Source organism: Neovison vison, chromosome 13, assembly GCF_020171115.1.
Source record: "Neovison vison isolate M4711 chromosome 13, ASM_NN_V1, whole genome shotgun sequence".
Taxonomy (NCBI): domain Eukaryota; kingdom Metazoa; phylum Chordata; class Mammalia; order Carnivora; family Mustelidae; genus Neogale; species Neogale vison.
This window is the reverse complement of record NC_058103.1, coordinates 63890365-63912245: the sequence shown is the minus strand read 5'-3', so window position 1 is coordinate 63912245 and position 21881 is coordinate 63890365. Positions and strand designations below refer to the sequence as shown.

At 40.0% G+C, this 21881-nt stretch overlaps 1 protein-coding gene across 1 annotated transcript in view; it reads left to right on the top strand.

The window, feature by feature from the left end:
• NPAS3 (neuronal PAS domain protein 3) overlaps positions 1–21881 on the top strand; it is an 840213-nt gene that overhangs the window by 600455 nt on the left and 217877 nt on the right. The window contains exon 4 of the mRNA XM_044231862.1: positions 1922–2011. Coding sequence (XP_044087797.1) covers positions 1922–2011 — 90 coding nt within the window. The remainder of the gene's footprint in view (positions 1–1921; positions 2012–21881) is intronic.

The window sequence follows — 21881 nt, the reverse complement described above, 5'->3', positions numbered from 1 at the left end:
AGCTGATTCCAGGAGAGAGATTACGTGGCAAGGTGACAAGTCAACCTCTTGTGGAAGTGACCTGTGAACTCTCTCGTCATCCCACTTCCTGTCTGTCTCCTGACAGTGGAATTCTGTCATCTGAGCAATCATTCAAAATCCAGTGACGATTTTTAAGTCATAGGCTGCCTCTTAGTAAGCAAAGTTGCACTTCAGAAATGCTGTGACCATTTCTTTCCATTAATTTACACAATCAGAGAATCTTTGTTTTAGTGGAGGCAGTCTTGTCATTAATTCTGAACATTACAGTTCGAATCCTGACTCCATCACTAACTAGGGAGGGGCACGTCGCCTGCCTTCACTAAGCCTCAGTTTCCTTGTCTATAAAATGTAGATCATAATATAATTACCTCAAATGATACTTGTGAAAATTGAAAGAGATAACGCATGCAAACTGCTTAGCGTGTATTGCTTCATAAATGGACGATATCCTGACCAAAAGCTTGTATATCATGTAATTTGTAAAATAATCATGTAATGTGACTTTGGAAATGTTTTCAGAACCTACCTAATCAGAGAAGGAGATTGGGGGCTACCCACAGTCTCTGACCAGTGGGGCTCTAAAAATGGGTGAGGAAGCATGGAAGCCAAATGTCATATCTGTGTGTGTGTCTGTGTGTGTGTGTGTGTGTGTGTGTGTGTAATGGAATCCAAAAGTATATATTTCCATGTACATACATAAATACAATACATAAATATATATATTTCATACATATGTTTAGAGCTCCAAAAAATGTTCAGTATTTTAAGCAACTGAAATTGTTGCTGGGATTTGAGACGGTCCATGTTTCTACCTGAATGGCACATGCTGCTTTCACCTTTCCATATTTAAGCATTAGGTCATTGAGTGTTGCCACATGCTCTGTTCCCAAGGTGGGTTTCCTATTTTTCCAAAACTCACAGCCTTTGGAAAAACCACTACTCTTGGAAACTTCTTTTTGTTTCAAGCAGTACTTGGGCCACTTACCCGGTTCAAGATAAATTACACAAAGCGAAACAAAAGACATAAAGAGGATGGAGGGTAGAAAATGCACTTGGATGGCAAGAATTTGAAACAAATGTTCTCTCCATTGAGTGGTACATTGCACCTGGGAGCCCGTGATGATCGGCACCACTCATCAAACTACAGCGTAACCCCCCACTTAGAAAGTGGACAAAGGTTTCGGGAGTTAGAGATGATGTGTGGCTTCCTTCTCTGCCCACCCCCTTCCTTTTGTTTCCATTTCAGGAGCTGTAATACGATCTAGATCTATCACAATAAAACTTAAGCGTAGAGTTTTGCAAAAAAGGATTACAGTTTGTAAGGTTTCAGCCTATAATCATTCACCCATAATGTATTGACTTTTCCTATTTGTTCTACCACAATAGGCACTGGGAGTGAGAAGGGTGTAATCCTTTATTAATTAGCAAATTATTGATGTCCACAGTAGTTCAAGTGGTGATTTTACTCGCTCTTCATAGAGGAACCCGTTTTTTTCCTTCTCGTTTCTTTACAGTCTCTGTTCCTGTTCAGCTATTTAATGGAGAATCTGGCTGATTTAATCTTATAAACTACCGAATCCAAAAGAATAAATAAATAAATAAACAAAGGCAACAGTTCATAAAATCATCCTGACCTGATTGTGTACGTGAATATAATGTATCTTGATCAGAACGACAGAGACACAGGCAGATCCTGAATTAAGGAAAGCTCATAGTCTTCGTTCAGACCTTTTGTTTGTTCATTTACAGGGCAATGGTAGAATATCTTGGGACTTTTTTGTTAACCATGAAGAAAAACGGGATCTTAAATTCAGTATGTGTTGCTTTGTGTTATATGCCCTATTAATTAAATCTCCATCATATGTTTATTAACTTAATTATATATTTATTTTTTCCACAGTCCCTGGATGGCTTTGTATTTGCACTAAATCAAGAAGGAAAATTTTTGTACATTTCTGAAACCGTCTCCATCTACCTAGGCCTCTCACAAGTAAGTAAAATGACAATTTAGATTCTTGGCGGGGATTGTGAAGGCTCCTTCTGCCTTGTGCTTTTCCCTCTCCAATAGATATTCTGTTTAGCATGAATTATCAAATTTATTCTTTAATGCCTCTACTTGGCTTTTCTCACAAAGTCAGTGGGAAAATTCTGTCCATTCGGAACGTTTGGAACAAACTTGTACTCCAAAACTTTAGTTTCCCCTCCCCCCAAGGATCATTATTAATTTATTGAGAACAAATGAAGTTTCTTCACTCCGTTGTTTTGAACTTTGAAACCTCTGTGCCCGGTAGGAGAGGGACACACTAATGGTGCTTCCCTTGTGTCCTATTACTGGATGTTTATGGAGTACCCTGCATTATCCTGGGAGCTGACACAATGACAGGGAGTCATTTGGAGTCAAGAAATGCTGAAAGAGACCATTAAAATGTGTTGCAGGGAAGGTTCCAGCAAGGATATATTTTGCTGCCTTTGCAAATGCTTCCTAATGCTGAAAGACAATTTCATAAAATAAGATAGCCTTTCATGATGTGTGGTTTAATTACTTGCACGTGTCTGTCAGAGGTTGAAAAGAAAAGAAGATGGAGGCAGCTGGGGCAAGGAACAAGATCCTAGATGTTATTTCCTGATATTCCCCCTGGAACACACAAATTTTACTTCCGTCGGATTCAGGGACACGGGCTGCATCTACAGAGTGCCAAAATCCCCTGAAGAAAAGTTTTCAATTCCACTAATTATCCAGATGTGGTGTTCTTTTTTTTCCCCCATAAAAATGCTGAGCATCTGGATATCTGCGCCCATACAGGTGATTGACGGAGTTTGACCCTTTTCATCTGGTGGTTTGGCATAAGGAGTACACAGCCTTGGTGGGAGGGATTTTGTATGTATGTGATGATCTGCCAAGTTGGATAATCTACTTCTTATTCAGTTGTCCCTTGGAGCTAAAGATGGAGATAAGATTTGTCTCTCTCCTCTTAAGCAAGCCCCACCCCAGACTCACTGCTTCCGAAAGTTGGCACCCCTCTAAGGAGGCATCCAGCATGGCTGGAACATTTTGGCTATTAGTGAGCTTGCTGGATAAGAGCTAAATCAAGAAAGACATTGGGAAATAATAAAGAAAGATATTTGGCATTTGAGGCGGGTTGGAAGAGGAGGAGAAATGTTGCCAAATTTGATTATTTACTGTTGAGAATCCAAGCAAGGGTCCATTAACTCTTCCTTGAAGAACACGCAAGCTATTGGCTATAGTTTATAGAGAAATTCTATTGCATGTGGGTTTTAGCAAACCAAATGATAGAAACAGGGCTATGGTTAACTCATTGTCAGTATTCTTTCATCTTGTTGAAATCTCTGGTTTTGTTGTAGCCTTTCGTAGATCTTAATCCTTGTCTTAATCTGTTTGGGACGGAGTTTTTGAGAATCTCCAGTTTGGAAATGGGCGTACCGCCATGTTCGTTTGCACTGCTCAGAACTGGAAACACCACTGTTTGTTGTTCTGCAATGCCCATATTCGTCTGTTTTATGCAGAATACCCAACAAAGTTTAATAAGCCAGTGAAGAAGAAGGATGAATAATTAGTTTAAGCAGGTAAATGCTAATTAGGGAACTCCTGAAAAGCATCCATTATATACTAGCTCAAAACACATTTTACAGCCCTGGTTAGTGGTGTAATCCAAATTCTGTCAAGGCAACTGCATTTTCTGTAATTGAGATGTGTATGTTTGCTTTGCATAACAGATGGCTCTGTATGCTTAGACTGATAGCTAGGAAAATAATAATTGCATTATTCTGGCCAAAAGAATATTAGCTCTTGGGTTTTGGCCATTTCAGTCAGTCCTCCTGCCAGCACAGCATATGCACATATATGGATTGGATTTTCAAGGAAATTGATGCATCTGGAATAGTGTGGCCATCTGAAATATCATCTGTTCAAGAAAAATTTGGCTTTAACCCTGTGCTGGTTTCTCCTTAAAAGCAGTATATTTCACTGCTTTTCTACTGTAACATTAAGTCAATCTTTTCCTAAAATCTGAGACAAATAATTGAGGTTCCTGCAGAATAAAGCAGCTGTGTAGACATGGAACAGTAGTTGGCACCTTCTGGGCAGTCATTCCCTGCTATTTTATGTGATGGGTTTTAAAGTGTGTATCAATAGTCAGCATCTTGCCTTGCCCGGGAGCAAACGCTGGCCCCAGTGTCTCTCACCCTCCATGGTACGTGTGTTCAGTGTCCCCAGCAAGGGTGGGACATGCAGGTAGAATCTATGAGGTACAGAGGGCTTTATTTGGAAGTGATGAAGACTAAGTCACAAAGAAGTGATTTGCATATGCCAATGTAGGTGTTCAGCATTCAAAACCAAAGTTTATGAGTACTTCTGGGTTAACACGAAAATAATCCACCTAAGGGCACGGGATGTTTTTAAATACCTAAAGAATGAGAAGGAAAAAAAAAAAAAATCTATGCCAATACTCTGGGAAAGAATTTCCAACCCAGTAAATGTTGTGTTCTAAGTCCTAATAGGATCCTTGACACTCAACCCTTTTCAAGTTTCTTCAGTGTCCTCTGGCACTTGTGGGGGTACAGGGTCCTCACATAACACAGGGGGATGTGTTATGTAAAATGTGCTCAAAGTTATTTAATTAAGTACATGCTTAATCTTTTACACACACACCCTTAATTGAATGCAAACCAAACACTCTGTTTGTGTCCTACAACTTTGACTCAGAAGTTATTCCATCAAATTCTAGACAGAGATAAGGAGTCTATGAAATTATGGTCTCTCGGTTTCTTCTTAAATAGTTTCGTTAAATAAAGACAAAGCATAACTCATATCATCAAAGACTTACCCAGCGAAACTGTTGAGGAATATTGTGAACACGTCAGCTTGTTAGAGCGTAGTTATATCTGCCTTTGTAACTCTCAAAATATTCCTTCCTCAGTTTTATTTTCCTTCAACATGTAAATAAATATGGTGGCTTTAAAGTGGCTTATGTTCAGGAAAGAATTAGGATGATATTTTGACTTGTGAGAAAACTAAGTAGAGAAACTTCTACTGAGCTCCGTTGGCATGGTGTGAATATAGAGACAGTCAGAGTGGATTTCTTCTCTACCCTCTGTTGAGTGTAACAGCTCCTGGTGTCCAGTGCGTGCGTGTGGCGGTTATTCTCTCTGAAGAGTTTGATTTGTGTGGGGATTAAATGCCTTCTTATACGTGGTGATAACATTCAGAGCTGCTAAAAACTAACTCTACTTTGTAGCTGTCATGGAATAAGCATAAGTGGAAATGAAGAAAGAAAACAGTGTATTCCCTAGAACTGAAAATGTAGTAATGATACATAGTAGGATTTTAAGAAACCTCTTCCGGGGTGTAAGGGACATAATCACCAAAGGATCCAAAAGAGACTTTTTATGATAAATAAAAAAAGTTTCTAGTTTGATATAGGACTTAGAGAAATATTCATTCATTGGCTTATACCCTCCTGTTTCCACAAATGCATAGAATAAATGCATAAATAAAAAATAATTGCACACAAAAAAATTAAAAACAGATAATTGCACAATATAGCCACGGTACAAGGAAAGAAAAGGTAAAATTAAGTCATTTTTTACCGCATAGTAGGCAAACACAATAGAGGCTCTAAAAAAGGATATAAGTAGTCTGATAAAGCCTCACATTTAGCAGTGAGCTCCCTGGTAACCAAAGCAAAGAGGGAAATATAGCCATTCTTCAAAAAATAAGGAAGCATTGCTTCTTAAGAAAAGCAAAGTTTTTCTGGGGCTGTAGTATAAAAATAAATCTCAAATATAATCTCTGTAGAGGTCAATATATGGATTATGACATACGAATTTGCTTCTCTTGGAGTTCACATTCAGAGCAAAGCTGTATTGACCATGTAACCAATATGAACGAACGTATTGCAAATCTCATAAGCAGACGGGAGACTCTTTCCCCTCCCCAGACGTTAGTATGCTGAAGATCATTCTGCAAGTCATTTTCTGACATCCAGGCCTCATAATAGCTTTGACTAGTTTGATGGTTTATATGCTTGTATAAATCAGCTTTTCCTCATCCATACACAAACCCTGCATTTTCTCTTAACTACTGATGAGAAGTTTAACAGTACAGTTGCCGGAGGCAGAGGACATGGGTCTCAGTTAAACAGAGGATGAAAAAGGACTTGTAGTTTTTGAAAACATTTTTCTTTGAAAGTGGGATGAGAAATGATGATTCGGATACACACCTGTGCCAGCAAAATGTTTTCAATTTAACATAGAGTCTTATTTAAAATAAAATGGGATCTAGAGCAAACTGGGAAATTAACAGATTTTTACACTGTAATATCATTAGAAAATACCCTGCAGCCAGCTAACCACTCTCTTGAGATGCTTCCCAATCTCGCCCCAACCGCCTCCAGTGCCAGCTTGCCCGACACTTCTCACCCAGTCCCCATCCTGGTGGAAGATACATCCTTGTTGTCCTAAGCCCTCCGGAAAGAAGCCACAGACAAGCTTACAAATTGGCTTGTTTCAAGGCAGCTTGCTGAAAGGGGCAGGGTGGTCGCAGACAGAAGGGCTAATAAGAGGTGAAAGTGAAAAGGGGTAAATGATTGTTTTGAATTTAGTCTTTTTTTTGGCCCCGCAGATACATTTACCACCAACTCCTTTCCCCATCCTGTTGTTGTTCATCCCCATACTCTAGATTTCTCTGCATTTGTTATATAGAATGGCAAATAAAATTACAGCTACAGCACACAAGTCCAAGGTCAAATAAATGACAGAGCTCAGTCTATTTGTGAAGCTATTCTGAAAGGGAACCATGGTGCCAAATGTGGTTTATTTGAATAATAAAGAAGAATTAGATTCCCCTGATAACTTGGCCGAGGGCCAATAAATCACTGGAGGTTAAAGATGCTTTGCAACTGCCATGTCTTTCTTTTGCTTTTCCAAAGTGCACCCTCAACTCTTCCGTTCTCCCTTTTTCAATGCAAATCAAGTTGAGGTTAGTATGTGGTTAATATTCTCGCTTCCATGTTTATAAAAGACATATATATATGTATATATTGCTTTAGTAGGATGAAAAAAGGAAGACACAGCTTTCCTTACAAGTTATTACTCTTGTTTGCATCATCACTTCCTAGATAGCTGGAATATAAAGACAAAAAAGGTATTATTTCAACACGGCACGGGGCTTATGATAATGGGGCCACGTGTTAGGGTTTTTGGGGTTGGTGTTCTAATTTTAGACAATACTGAGATAACTGGGGTTCCTTGAATAAAGGAATACATGTAGCCCTCGGAAGATTGCTTTGTGACCCCCCGTTAAAGGCTTTCAAGTGGCTATACCTCAACTTAAAAAAAAAAAAAAAGAGAGAGAGAGAGAAAGAAAAATGTGTAATTTTCCGCAGCTTCTGTGTGTGTGTGTGTGTGTGTGTATTTTTCTCCTGTACTAATCATAAAAAGTTCATCACTTCTTGGTGTAACAAAGAAAAATGCCCTTTTGAATGTGGAAGCTCGGAGGGTTTAGAGACTATTGAGAAAATATAAGTATCAAAATAATTCAGAAACAGTACAAGGCCCAGTGGCACATTATCAATTTACAACATTTAAATTGATAAATGCTTGGTGGTGAAGGCCTACAAGGGCACTTTGAAAAGCAAATAGCGACCTGGTGAAGAAATTGATTTTTCCCCCCCGAAAATGACTGCATGATGCATCATTTGACTGCATGCTGTCCGAGTGCTTGACAGAGATAATCTCAGCAATCCCACGGGTGACCTTATCGTTCTCACCAGGGCAACTGTGTCTACGTTCTGACTTTGTGCATGTCAAGGTTCCTCCCGGCAGGATCCTTGGGGGAAAAAGTTCCTCTGTTCGATCCAGATATTGAACTGCTCCTTATTCCCCCTTTTCCTTCCACCCCACCCTCCCGAATAGGCAAACACGCCTCTTTATTTCATCCATAATTATGAATGAGGCAGCCAGAGCACAGCAGCTCTGCACTCTGTGTCTTCGTGGAAGCCATCTTCCTACCTTTTAGGTCACAGAGTACCCGGTGAGAACTTGCATTAGCGGGGATCTTTTTATCAGAAAGAGGAGAAAATTTCCCTCATGTTCCTCTCTGGGGCTTTCCCCATCTTTAGCAAAAATGGAAAAAGTCAGACGGTTCCTTTTTCCTTGCACTTGCAAGGTTTTGGTTTTTTGTTTTCTGGGGGGGGGGGCGTTTTTGGTTTCTTGGGTTTGTTGTTGTTGTTTTTATTCCCTCCCCCACCTCCCCCCCACCCCCCTGCCCGGTCTTGACACAGAAAGCATCAGAAACTGTTTTAATCTACACCCTTTAGTTTTTCCTAATGTTGTTTCCTCCCCCTCCAGGAACTTGAGGTGTTTCTCTGGTTACTTTAAAATTATGTAATCCTGATATAAGGCCCAGATCAGGCGTCCCCCTGTACTATGGGGCTTTGCCTCCCAGTGGCAATCTCTGATGTGCTGATTCAATGTAATCCGTGAGGCTTCCTCAGGACCACTGGTGTTTACAAAATATTTTTTTTTTCTGCCAAAGAGGAATAATTGACCATTTTTTATGCCTCAAATTTTTCTGTTGTTATATACAGCTGTGTGTGTGTGTGTGTGTGTGTGCGCGCGCGCACGCGCACGCGCACCCACGCCTGTCTATGTATCAGTAATCTTCCTGCTACTCGGCTTGTCGTTGGTAATTACAATTCTTGATTAGCCACTTCTTGAAAGCAGCAAATACCCTGCCTGGCTCGGCACCCTCCAGCTACGGTCCCCACTGGCTTTGACACCCTCAGTTCACCACATTCAACCCCTTTTACCTCCTTCTTTCATCCACAACATTAATTCTGAGTGAACAAGACGTGCTTCCTTGCTTTTGACAAGATTTGCTGCAGTCTCATGCGACAAAAACCCAACACTCATTCCAGATTCAGAAAGTAGGATTTATAACAGCATTTTAATTTAATGTTGGATGTCGAACATATAAAGAGATCACAGTAGTACTAGAGCTGAAAATTGATGCCTTTTTTATTAGTGTCCTCTCAGAAGTGGGTGAGACGCTGCTTGTGCAGTGGAGCACAGAACAGCACAGTCAGATGAATGAGGATATGCTATCTGCAAGGAATCATATTTCAAGCCACTGTCGGCCTCTATTGATGTGCTCAGAGTTGAAAGGTTATGCTAGTAAATGCCATCCGAATTTCCAGCATTAGAAATCGGTAGAATCATCTGCTGGCTGTCACTTTATGCTCCGCCGAAATGCGCTGCATGGGGATGTTTTACTTATTTTAACTCGAAATTAATTTCTTATTACTGGAGCATTTCTTTCTTGCTCTCTGGCGTGCATTCATCAGTCCCCAAAGGGGACCGATTTTTACAGGCCTTCCAAGTAAACCCAGATCTCTGAAGGAAAATGAAGGAAAGCTGGAAAACATACATGAGAATTACACTCCTCTTGTTTATTCCTTTGAACATATTTTACCAGGCCCTGAGACTAAAACACAGAAAGTCTTGTCTGCAAAAGGGAAGGCTTGTCTAGTTAGACTGTATCTCAGCACTGTGAGACAATAAGACATAGGCTCGCCCTCTTCAGATGTATGATTTGAAGACCTTTTCCATGGCTCCTTAATTTCTGGAGGTGGTGTGATCAAGAGAAGAAAAAAAAGAAAAGAAAGCATCTTCATTTCTTGGGCTTGGGAAACGTAAAAGCAGAAAACAATACTTTTTGAGGAGCTAGCTTGTTTTATTTGCATGGATAAAATGGTGTTTTCACTCTTGCTTTGAAAGTAGAGAGCTGAGCAAAAGTGAGATGGAGAAGAAAATTTAGTCATCATTCTAAGTCTGTAATTTATTCATTTTTAAATAATGAAATGGTGTTTTTCTGAATTAACCCATGTATTATTCATGCAGGCGTTGGCAATGTAATATCCCCGGTTTTCTGGAAAGCAATGTACATTTCTTTGCCTGACAAGCAGTATTTTCTATATGGTATTAATTTAATGGCTTATTTTATTATGCAAAGTTAGAAAGTAAAGATAATTTCTGTCTATAATGTGGTGCTTACATAGGCAATATATGCAAAATAATACCTCCACACCCAAACCAGCTCTCCTTCCTCACTTAGCCTGGACCCTGTGAGACTGATGAGCGAAGGCACACTGCTCATATGAAGAATAAGAAATAACTTGACCTCTTGGGAAGGAGGTCATGGAATCGTTAAATTCATGTGAAATCCAAATTTCATTTCTACACACACACATTCAATCTATATTGGGTTTTAGCTCTTACATAAGAAGACATGGTTTTCATGACAGGGGTAACATGGCAACAATTTCAGTGATAATTTCAGTTGGAATATAATAAGGAAATTGACTTTAGGTTTTTGCATAAGTTCTAGAACTAGGCTGATAACCTGAAAATCGATGCCAGTTTCAGACAACAAATGCCCTGTGGCTTTTATCCTTCTTCTTTCCTTAGTCCCCTTTGGACGACTGTCCAAAGAGGCAATCGCTTTCTCCTAAGTAGTCATTTTTAAAGAGATTGAGAGCAATAGTTCGGATGATTTAGAGCATCTTTTTGATGTACATGCCTGTGTACATATAGGAATGTATCCATTGCTTTCTTTCTGATATGACTTTTTATGCCTACTGCATTTTTGTCTACTGATAGAAATAATTTCCTAAGTGATTCACTAAAACAACAAACCGGGTTTCCCTTTGGGTATCTCCTCCCTTTCAGCCTCCTACAACTGTAAAGTTACCACCTTTGGTAATGAACAAACCTTCCTCTGAAGTTGTTCATTTGTACTAGGCTGGCAGATGAAATCTGTTACTTTCAATAACTGTGCAAACTTTTTGAGGGCAGGAGGAACTTTTCCCTGGGAAGGAAAAAAAGCAGTTTGGGATTGGATTTTTTTCAGGGCAAGTTCAGGCCCTTAGCAGAGGGGACAAAAAAATACCTGGGCACCAGGTGTGGCATTTTGTAGATCTTAGAAGTCTGTCGGTAATTCAGCATTTGAATTCAGGGAAAGAACCAGACATTCCATTTAGTTTTTCTTCTACATTTTGGAGAAGCAAGCTGTGTATCAAGCAGCCTCCTCCCTTTTGGCCTTTCTGCCCAATAGGAGCCTTGTTTTAGAACCACAGGCAGTCCCTTTTAGTAATGCTTTGCCAAGGAAACAATAGAAGATTGTCTCTCGATTAGGAAAGAGCCATGGTTTTAAGGAGCATAAACACATACATGAAACTCTGAGCTTTATTATTGCTCTGTAGTCTGGCTGGACTTCTGGGTGTTTGTTCTTATTATATTTTTATTAGATGTTTAGATCTGGTTCATCAAAGTCCCTAATTGTTAAACTTGATACTTTGGGGAGCTTAAAAAACATTTGCACTGAATGTGCTTGTCTGTGTATAGGAGAAACACCGAGAAATGCTTGCAGAGAACAGGAATGGTAGCATTAGCTAGTTCTGGTCCTTTCCCATGAACTCTACAGGCTTGTTTTCTTTTAAGAAATGTTGAAGCTAACAAAACTGCTAAGTGACAAAATAAAAATTATTTGTATTGCAAGGTACTCCTGTAAGTGATGAGTTTCTTTTTTGCTTTTAAGGGTCTCTGCAAAGAATCATTATCTCCTTGGCAGAATCTAAATGGGGACGGGGTGGAGGGGAGAAGTAAAGGAAAGAGAGAGGCCCAAAAATCAAAGTGTTCAGAGGCATTCCACTTTAAGATCCTCAAAAATGACTATGTAGAAAATGGGATTCTGTTGGCAGACCACTTATTATGAACAAGAAGGGCTCACCATTCCTAGCAAGAATGGGGATAAAACTCAGTCGCCCAGTGTGATAGGAGGGTTGTTTGCAACCCCCCATCCAGATGAGGGGAACACGATCAGACCATGCACTCTAGCTGGCCAGGATCACTTTGAGTCGCTGTTCACCAGAAGCTTAGCATGCTTGTGATGTCCTGTCTGTCTATCTGTGGGAATGACAAAAGTCTGCACATCCCTCAGGATAGAAGATGTAAATTAGAGGAAAATAAGAGGTGAGACTAGGAACCAGTTCCCTGAACTTTAAAAAAAAAAAAAAGAAAGAAAGAAAAGAAAAGAGAAAAGAAAAAAGAAAAAAAACATAATTTTTCCAGTTCATTAATTAAAATTGACATTGCAGGGTTTGCAAAGACCAGGAAATGACTATGCCATTTCACTACATTTCAAAACCTTTTCACTTGAGCAGACAAGTAAATCATGCAATTACGGGGACTCATTCAGCTCTTTAGTAAAAACACAGGCCTGCAACCTTGGGTGTAACACACATTGAAATTAGAAGAGTTGAACTGAAGATATTTCTAAAATGTCACAACTGCTCCATGACACTGGATGATATGTTTATCCATTCATTATCACCGAGAACACCTGGGGCGGTGCTCAGGAAATCAGATAGTGCCTTTTAAAATAATTATAAAAGAAGCCTAGATTAGCAAGCTGAGGGGAAAATAGACAATCCTGAATCACGATGTTACTAATTCTGATCTGTTTGGGGGCATCAGCTTCCAAGTCACAACAGTGTAATAACTGAGTGCAACCGTCAGCAGCACTGAGGAGAGAGAGTGCCAAGTACGACTCTTTCTAAAAAGCAAATGTTTTCCTGGAGATGAAATCCCAAGCATTCATTTTCTGTTTACAGAATGAAACACCATGTCCACCGAGGGTGATTCTATTGTCAGTTTCTGGCTTGATCTTTTTTGTCTAATGGCCATTCGGTGTTTGGAGAGGCCAGAGAAGGCACTCTGGACTGTGATCCCAGATACCTAGTTCTGGGCTGGCCTCGGCTGCTCATCAGCGCCGTGACCTTCCAGAAGGCCCGGATCTTCATTATTCTTAAGTGTGAAATGAAGGGGCGATTTCTCAGGCTCCTTCTTCTTTAAAACCTGTGCTCTCTGAAATTCATTCAACACTGGACATTTTCTCCTAAGCACGAGGGTAGGAGCGGAGGAGGGGAGGCTGGGAGAAGTAGGCTATTTTATTTTTAACCTTCAAAGGAATTTAGTTGAGCAGATGCTACCCTGAACTAGTCAGAGTAGGAAAGAAATAATATGGCTTTTAAAGGGCACATCTAGCATATCTACTGGGGTAAAGTAATTCTGGCAATGCTTCAAAGGATATAACTTTTGATGGTAAAGTAGGTAGGCTATGGAATGAAATCACATATGGCAGGCTGTCAAAGTCTCCTACACTTTCAGTACATTTATATAAGTGCAAATGGAGGCTGTGTAGATGGAGCAATTTCCTGCTAAGACTGCTCTCAGATTATCTGATATTATTTGACTAAATTATCTCTGTAGAAGCCGAGGACAACTTTTATGATCAAATATTTTGAAATTAGTTTTCCTCGTTGGCAGATTATCTGAAATATGAATTGCTCTCGTTCGAGCACTTGAAATTGAAAGGCTTTGGTAATAGCAATTATAGAAAAACAAGGGTACTGAAGTGCTGTATATCCTGCTGAAGGGGATATGTTTATAGGTCAGTGATGTCAATAACGGTATTTCTCCCGGATACCTCACCACTACCCTTTTATTCTGGGCCAGTTCAAAGGACAGACTGACTTTCTCTTTAACCAGGGTGTTTAGTTTTTGAGGATGAATAGTGATTTTATTGACTCTGGACATTTAAACACAATCAATTCATATTAGTTACGTTTCCCAAACCTTTCCAAAGGCGTCTGAGGATCTAAAGAGTGTGAACGCACTGAAAATGGATAGAAGTCTAAATAATTCTGAGCTATGGTTATCTGTACGATTGACGTGTGTGCTTCTGGTGTCTTCTCTGTGAAGCTTTTTATATCACTCTGTGGACCTGCTCTGCTCACATTTATAGCTTCACAATGAACAGTGACTCTAAGTATCCTTTATAAAGCCCTTACCAGGTGCCAGGCATTGTTCTGAGCACTTTCCTATGATTAAAGTTTGTAATCCTAACCATAATAACTATCCGTATTTTATAGATAAGAAAATGGAGGCTCAGAGAGGTCAAACAACATGCCCAAGGTCATACATCTAGGAAATGGCGGAACTTGCACTTAAACCCATCCCACTTTACCCCAAAGCACTCACTATTAACTGATATTGCCAGCTGCCTCTGGAAAGTTTTAGGTAATTAACAAGTAGAAGGAGTCCAGGTTTATGGGTTAAGAGAAACTGAGACATGGAGCAATTAAGCATCCTGCTCAGAACCATAAAATAGTTATTCCCACAATGCCACTGTATATAAATGAACTTCTAAAAACATTGGTAAAGTTATAGAGATCTGTCCAAAAATTCTGATGTCTGACATTATTAGAGCTTTTCCAAGATTCAGTAGCAGGGCCCAGTAATCAATAATAAGGGTCTAAACCCAAGAGACATGTGACATTTGCCACACATTTAATGTACATTCATTCATGCCAGCATTCAGCTAAAACTGAGTGACGCACAGGTGTCCAAAACTGTGCTCAAAACTGATGTTATCCAACACGGTTCCTGTCTTCAAGGACCTGGTGTCTTCAAGATGCCATAGACATGGCACCCAACTTGCAGTTACCTGTAGAGAGACGATGGCAAAAATATTAATGAATAATGAATGTCACGTGTTAACAATAAAGAGATGCACTACAGACCACAGGAACAGAGATTGAAGATGACTAACTGCGTGGAGAAGTTTGAAAATGATTTGCCACCAAGAATTATTTTTAGCCTGGGCCTTGTTGGGCATTTTCCACATGGACAAGTGGCAGGTGGTATTCCAGGCCAAGGGAGGCATATTTGCAAAGTCATTTCTTGTGGCAAGAGATGAGTCTGGAAGGTGAGGACAGTGACAGATTAGAAAGGGTGTTCTAGGAAACTACAGAAATTGGACTTTCTGCTTTAAACCCTGGGGAGCCATAAAATGTTTTAAAGGGAAAAGTGGAATAGTAGATCTGTGCTTCAGGAAAAAAAAAAAAATTTATTCAGGCAAAAAAAAAAAATTAAAAGATAGGTGGCATCTTCCAATTAAGTACGAAAATTTAATAATTTAGTATTTACTAAAATATAAATAAATAATTTAATAAAATGTCAAGGGAGAGTGAAAAAATAAATCACAATAGGACGTGTCAATGGACATAAAGAGAAGGGGATGGATTTCAGAAGCCCTTTTCGGATAAGATCTACGCTTTGGTGATCGGTCAGATGTGGTAGAAAGCAGGGAGGAAGTGTTTTTCTAAAACATTGTTCCAATTTAGGGATGTAGTGTTTGAGAAAGTCGTAGGACATCTGTTGGATAAATAGGCTTTAGGGCTAGAGAGAATGGGTTTAAAGTTGCAGGCTGGGAAATGGTTAGCATATACGTTGTACCTGTACCCAAAAGAGGTGGATGAGATTATGAGGGTTCTTGAGTTTGCAGTTCAAGAAGGAGGAAGTTGGGACCACTGGGAAAGGAATTTTGAGAAGATTCCAATTTACAGACGGGCAGAAGAAGAGAAGGTAACCTATAAAATAAAGTACAAATTATCAGAAAGTGACCTAGAGAGTCTCTTCCCTCAAGAAGACCCTAGAAGTTGTGATTAGGAAGGTCAAAGAAAAAGACATTTTTCAAAAAGGCTGTGATCATGTGCCCAAATGTTAGATACTATGAGGACTGGGAAAAGCCATTGTATCCATCAGTTAGAAGATTACTAGTGATGGGAATGTTGTCACTGACACCACGAAGGTTGAAGGCAGAATGTAGTGGTTGTTGAATGAGATGTACAAATACACTGAGTTGTGTTAACCTCTCTTCAAGCAGTTAAGAGGTAAAAAGTTTGGGTAGGAGAAGGGGAAGGTGCAAAGTACTTTGAGGGAGACATAGGCTGATAGATCTCATTTTTAGGCTTAGATAACTTTAACTTTAGGTTGAGAAGCTGGACATGTAGAAAAGATACATTAAAGATTCAGAAGAGAGATCATCTTTGGACCCAGGTCTCAAAAGATAATCTTAGTACTGTGAAGGCCTTCCATGAGAAATAGAGGACTATTTCTTTTCTGCTGGAGAGAAGTTGGGGAATGGAGTTTGGAGGTAGAAGTGGGGAAGGAGAGAGATCAGTTGCAGAAGAATTGACAGTGTTGCTCACTGGGTAAAGGTGAAGCCAGAAAAAGACTATGTAGTTGCTTTTGGTGGGATTGATCAACTTTGGTCCATCCATTCAGGGGTGCAACTGACAGATGTAAGAAGTACCAGTGATACGAACTCTAAGAAAGATCAAAGCAGGAAAGGCCAGTCATAGGTCAAGGCCAGGGTAACTAACTCCCTTTTCTGTCAAACCTGATGATGGTATCACCCATGAGCCAAAAATCCTAGGACATTCTGGAGGGAGAATGGGCCAATACCTTGTGCAATTGACTAGCACCATTTAAAGTAGCTTGTTGGGCACCAGTGTGGTCTGCCAGTTCTGATGATTCCACTTGGAATTGATGATGAGGTCCACAAAGGATATAAGAAGCCAAGATCCAGGCTTGTAGTCATTCCTCCCCCTACTAACATCTGATAATTTGTATAGAAAGGGAAAAAATGGAGAAAGTATTTTCTGTAATATTTTTAACTTTGAAAACCCATCTTTGCTTCTTCCTTTTCTGCTTCCCTTAAATCACATATGAGCAGCCCATATGATGGGAGATTCTGTAAGTCTCTCTTTGACTTTGTATGTTTTCCAATGGTCTTTCACATTCTCTATGAATACCGAGGCTCCCACATTCCTATTCTGTTCATCTGTTCCTCCATCCGATCAGTATATGATTGGTAAAAAGAATATCTCATGGAGGTACAAGGTCTGAGAACATTACAATCCTTCACTGAACTCTTGGTGAAGGAAGTGATTTGTTTGTTTTGTTGTTGGGAATTTATTTCATGATGGAAGAGGGGGAAAAGAAAGCCTTTGGGCTTTAAAAATCTATTTCTGGTTGTTCTTTTTAATTGTCACTGCTTATAAAATAGAAAGCTGTTTAATAATTGTAACTAGAATTCTTACATCTACCATAGTGATGATTTGGTTCATGTCAGAGTTGGTGACAGAGGAAATATGAATTCAAAATCTGGAGAACATATCTCAATCCTGCTTTTTGTTTCTTGAGAAAGAGAATAAAGTCAAAGGGAATAAAGAGAGGGAGTGGAGATTAAGAAGGAATAAATATGTTACTGTTAGTCGCTAACCCCCCACACTGCTTATAGCTCACCTTAACCCTTGGTTTGCCAAGTACCAAGCCCTGGCGAACTGGCATTTAGCAGATCTTTAAATGGAATGTGTAAAGTAAGCCATGAGACATGCCCGCTTGCAAAAGTGGGCCTATTAAATGAAACAAATGCCATCCATGTCTGTTTCCAGCTGAGGTTATAATGTGTGGGGTGGTCGTGAGAGCCAGATTCCCCTTGCCTTCACTGCCATAAACCACACAGTTTATAGTACCATATGAATTTGTAGAGCTGATTGTTTTATTATATTTGAGTGTAAATTTTTCATCCCTTTCAGTTCTACCACCATTCTCTGAGAATACAGGTTTTGTGCTGATACGATGTTTCCCACCTCTAGGCATGGCCTAGCCCTACTACTGACTGTAATTTACTTTTTGGTGTCTGTCGCCTTAAGCTTGCCTTCTGACTAGCTTGTTGAATGATGTGCTAATCCATTATATTTTTCAGACAAGTGTATCGACCAGTATAAACAGACTGGAGGGCACAAACCTAAATGAAAGCTATACTTCCCTGAATCATTTAAAAAGCCCTGCTTGGTGGCAGTGCGAAATAACTTGGCTCTGTACATTAAGTAAAGGGGAGGGAGATCTCAATAAATAAAACAAAAACATTGAAATATCCCTGCCGGCAGGAGCTTAGTCCAAGTCTCAAATGTTCACCTTTATTCCCTTCTATTTTTTTTTAATTTTTTTTTTTAACACGATGATTGGAAAGGGCCACTTGCCAATGCCCTCTTGTGATACAAATCGAGAGTGAAACACAGCATTCAGCACCTCCTGCCACTGGTGAGCCTCCCTACCCCAACCCCCCCTTGCATCACCACAGCTCTGCTTATGCAAATAAACAGCAGAGTGCAGGCACTCCGAGGAATTTCAGCAGGAAAAGGAAGCCTTAGCTCAGCCCCTCCTGAGTCTCTCCCCTTATAAGATATGTGGGAATGGATCGCCCAATGGGTTGGGGGAAAATAAGTTTCAAATTAATCTTCCTAAAAAAAAAAAAAAAAAAGTCAGCTGAACCTAAGCCCTTCAATTTATAAGACCAAAGCCATGAGGTAAAGATTTGCTTGTTGCCATGTGAGTCGAGATCTGGTAGCTGGTGAAACTTTCAGTAGGTACACTCACATTTAGCCTGGCACCAAGTAACATTTTGGAAAAGGTGTTCTTCAACTGAAAATACAGCACAACCAAAGGAAAACAATTCCCTGATGATAAACAAGGGCTTGTTTTTTTTCTGACACCTTTGATGCCTGTTCACTTTTACAAAGAGTTGTACTGGGAATTACTCATAGCTCTTCAGATTACCAGTATAAAAAATATCAACCCATTCTTCCCAGATCTCTTGCTCTGCTTCCTGAGGTTTGTGAGGTGTACTGTGTATTTTTCACATTTGATCTATTGTTAGTGGCCAGATGCAGACCGTGATAGGCCCTTCAGTCTGCAGAGAGAGGGTTGGGGTGGGGGGTGTCTCAGAACACATTCCTGAACCTCTCACTGGATGGTCACGTCATCGTGAAAGACTAAGTATGAGGCTTCGATGTCCATTTGACAACAAAGAAGTGAAAAGTACCAGGAATGAATCGGCCAAGGTCATAGAGCTAATAAGTAGCTTCATCTCTGACTTCCCACTTATTTTCTCGGAGGTACCAACCAGTGCTGAGATTTTCACTCTCCTGCTAGGGAGGGGAGGCCAAGTTGAGTGTGCCAGGATCTCTCTGTCCTCTACACTCATGTTGCAGATGCTGCCATGCCACCAACAACCCAGCCCCCAAAGAGCTTTACTCTTTGGGGGGATAGAGGAAATTAAAACGTTGTTGAACAAGAATGTTTGTGGCGACCCTAAGCCATAGCCCTTATGACAGCTTAAAATTCCGAAAGCCTGCACATGCACGGACCTGTATAAGGAGAATCAGTGAATAAATCCTTCCTTCAATTCCAAAAGCAAATAAAAGGACCCTTTCTGGCCACACACAACACTTCTTTGATCTCTGGTGCAGCATCTCTCAGCTTTGTGCCAATTTTAAACATACTATACAGAGTTTGAAATTCACTTCTGGGCCTCAGACAGCCTGTTGGGTCAGCATGTTCTTTCTGGTTATTTCTAAAAGAAATTACTGCCCACAGCTCTCTTTGCTGTTTTGAGAGTCCTAAACTCATTCTTCCTTTGCCTCCTCCTCACGTCATAAGTCGGAGGGACTACTGCTGGCCATCCCCTGCTCACTCAGAGGTTTGGCCGATGGGGCTGGTAATCTATGATACATTTATCAAGGGCACTGAATAAGTATTTATTGACTGACTGACTGACTGACTGGATGAATATCCTCCAACTTCCACAGAGTATTTTGCTCAGATGAATAATCCCTCGTTCAGGGGTTTTCTAATGAGACTATCAATTCTGAACTTTGTATCAATCTTCCTCTTGAACGGACCAAGGGGAGGCATGACTAGGATCACTTGTAGTTTAGGAAGATGGGTTTGATAGGCCCAACCTACTCATCATCTAATCAAGCCATAGAAAAAAAACAAAAAAACAGCTCTCTTTCCTCACAGAACAACACATTCACCTAATGAAGGTAGTTCACACATTATCAGCATCAACATAGCAAGAAGTGGGAATGAACTTAAATTTATCGAGAAGACTGTTCCCAGCTCAGTGTTAGTAGCAGGATCATTAACAGCAGCAGCAAGTTCTGTCTGTTTGAGCAAAAAGTATATGCCAGAAACTACACTAAACCCTCCATACGTGATTTCTCAGTTAGTCACAAAAATGCTATGAGATAGTTTCTACCAACAATAACGATTTCATCATCCCCATTTTATCCAGAGTAACCAGTACAAGATAGAGAGCTCTAGCTTCTCTGATGAGAAGGTGAGGCTATTGGGGCAGGCGTTATGGGGAGAATGAATCTCAGGTCATGTCTTAAATATAAGTCCCCTTATCTGTACATTTCAGTAATTCAGACTTCATACCAAAATGAGTAAGCAAGTACACCAAGAAATCTCTTTGGGATTGAAATAATAAACCTTTACAATCAGAGAAGCGTCGTATTTTGTTGGATGATTTGGGCTGGGCAGTTGAATGATCTGTAGAATCTCATTATGTGACTTGACAGATTTCATATCTCAGTTCCTTGGTATTTTCACCTGTAAAACAAGAATAATTATTCAGGCTCTCTATATATTATAATGAGAGACGATAAAGATTGATGAAATATAGATGCATAGAATGAAGAATTCAGAATAAATGTACTCCTGAGTTCGTAGATACGCTCTTACTAATAATGGAATTGTCTTATTCAGAAATAGTTTCCCTATTTGGTTGTACATTTAATTATGCGTCATCTTTTTCTTCCTCCTTCAACCAACATATATTAGACATCTACTCAGTGACACTATGGAGAATAAAAAGAGAAGTCAGTCTTGGTCTCAAAGTTTAAAAACTAAATTATGTAATAAAGTATGTTCCTTGATTTTTTTGAAAGATGCCCAAGTTGGTAATAAAGCTCTTGTTGTATCTCCATGAAGCCAAACATCGAGGAAAAATAGAAAATATCAAGCAGTAATACAGATGTTTCAAAACATCTGGATGTTTGCTCTCCTATAGATTTGCCGTATGGATCTCCTACAAAGCTCTTCCGTTTTAGTTCAGGCTTTCATAATTAATTTGAAGTTCTATTTTTGTGCCCTGTAGACCAACTATTTTACAAAAATCCCTTTGTCCGTCATAAAATATTCACCTTTTTTTTGTACTTGATTGTCTTCAAGCTACAGTCACAATGTTTATAAAGCCACATGTTATGTTTAGTGATAGATTCTTATATAAAATATGTCTTATATAATATAAAATGTTCTGGGATTTGGCCATGAGACAAAGTGGGTAGTGCTCAAGGGGCTGGTGCTCAAGGGACTGGTGCTCAAGCCTACTGGGAGTAGGTGTCCTGGATGGAGATCTCAGACCAACCCATTCTCTCTTTGAGCAAAAGGCAGAAGCTGCCAAAGATTTAATGTAAAAACTGGTATCTCAGATATGTCAGATAAAAAAAAAAAATCATTGTTTGCGGTGAACCTAATCCTATGCTTAATAATTTTTTTCTAAAATGACTCCAGGGCAGAAAGGGGAAAGGGAAATAATTATAGGGGAACTGAGAGAGGCCAGATGGCAGATGTGTTTGAAAGGCCTGCCAGTGACCTGTGGGCTTTCGATGCCAGAGAACCTCCCGCCTCCCGGCCACCCCAGCCTATAGACTTGCAGCCCTGGTAGTTACCCTCAGTACCCGCGGGGCAGAGCAGAACCAGGTGTGGCTGCCCGCTGCCTCATTGCCTTGCAACCGAGAAAATCATCTTCATGATGGTAAAACAAAATGGCTCAGCTCACTCTAAGTTTTCTTAGAAAAAAAAATCTCATTTTTATTCATACCTGCTGGGAGCCCCAACTCTGGCCTGGAACTAACTATGCTTTGTCTAATTGTGTTGGTTTTATTTTTCCCCCAAAATGGCTCATGTTGCTTTAATTGCTTTCTGTCAATACTTGGAAGAGCTGGGTTTGAAGTAGCTGTCCACTCCCTCCCTCTGCCAAACATGGTGATCCAGTTATGTTTCTAAGCCCCAGTATTCATCCA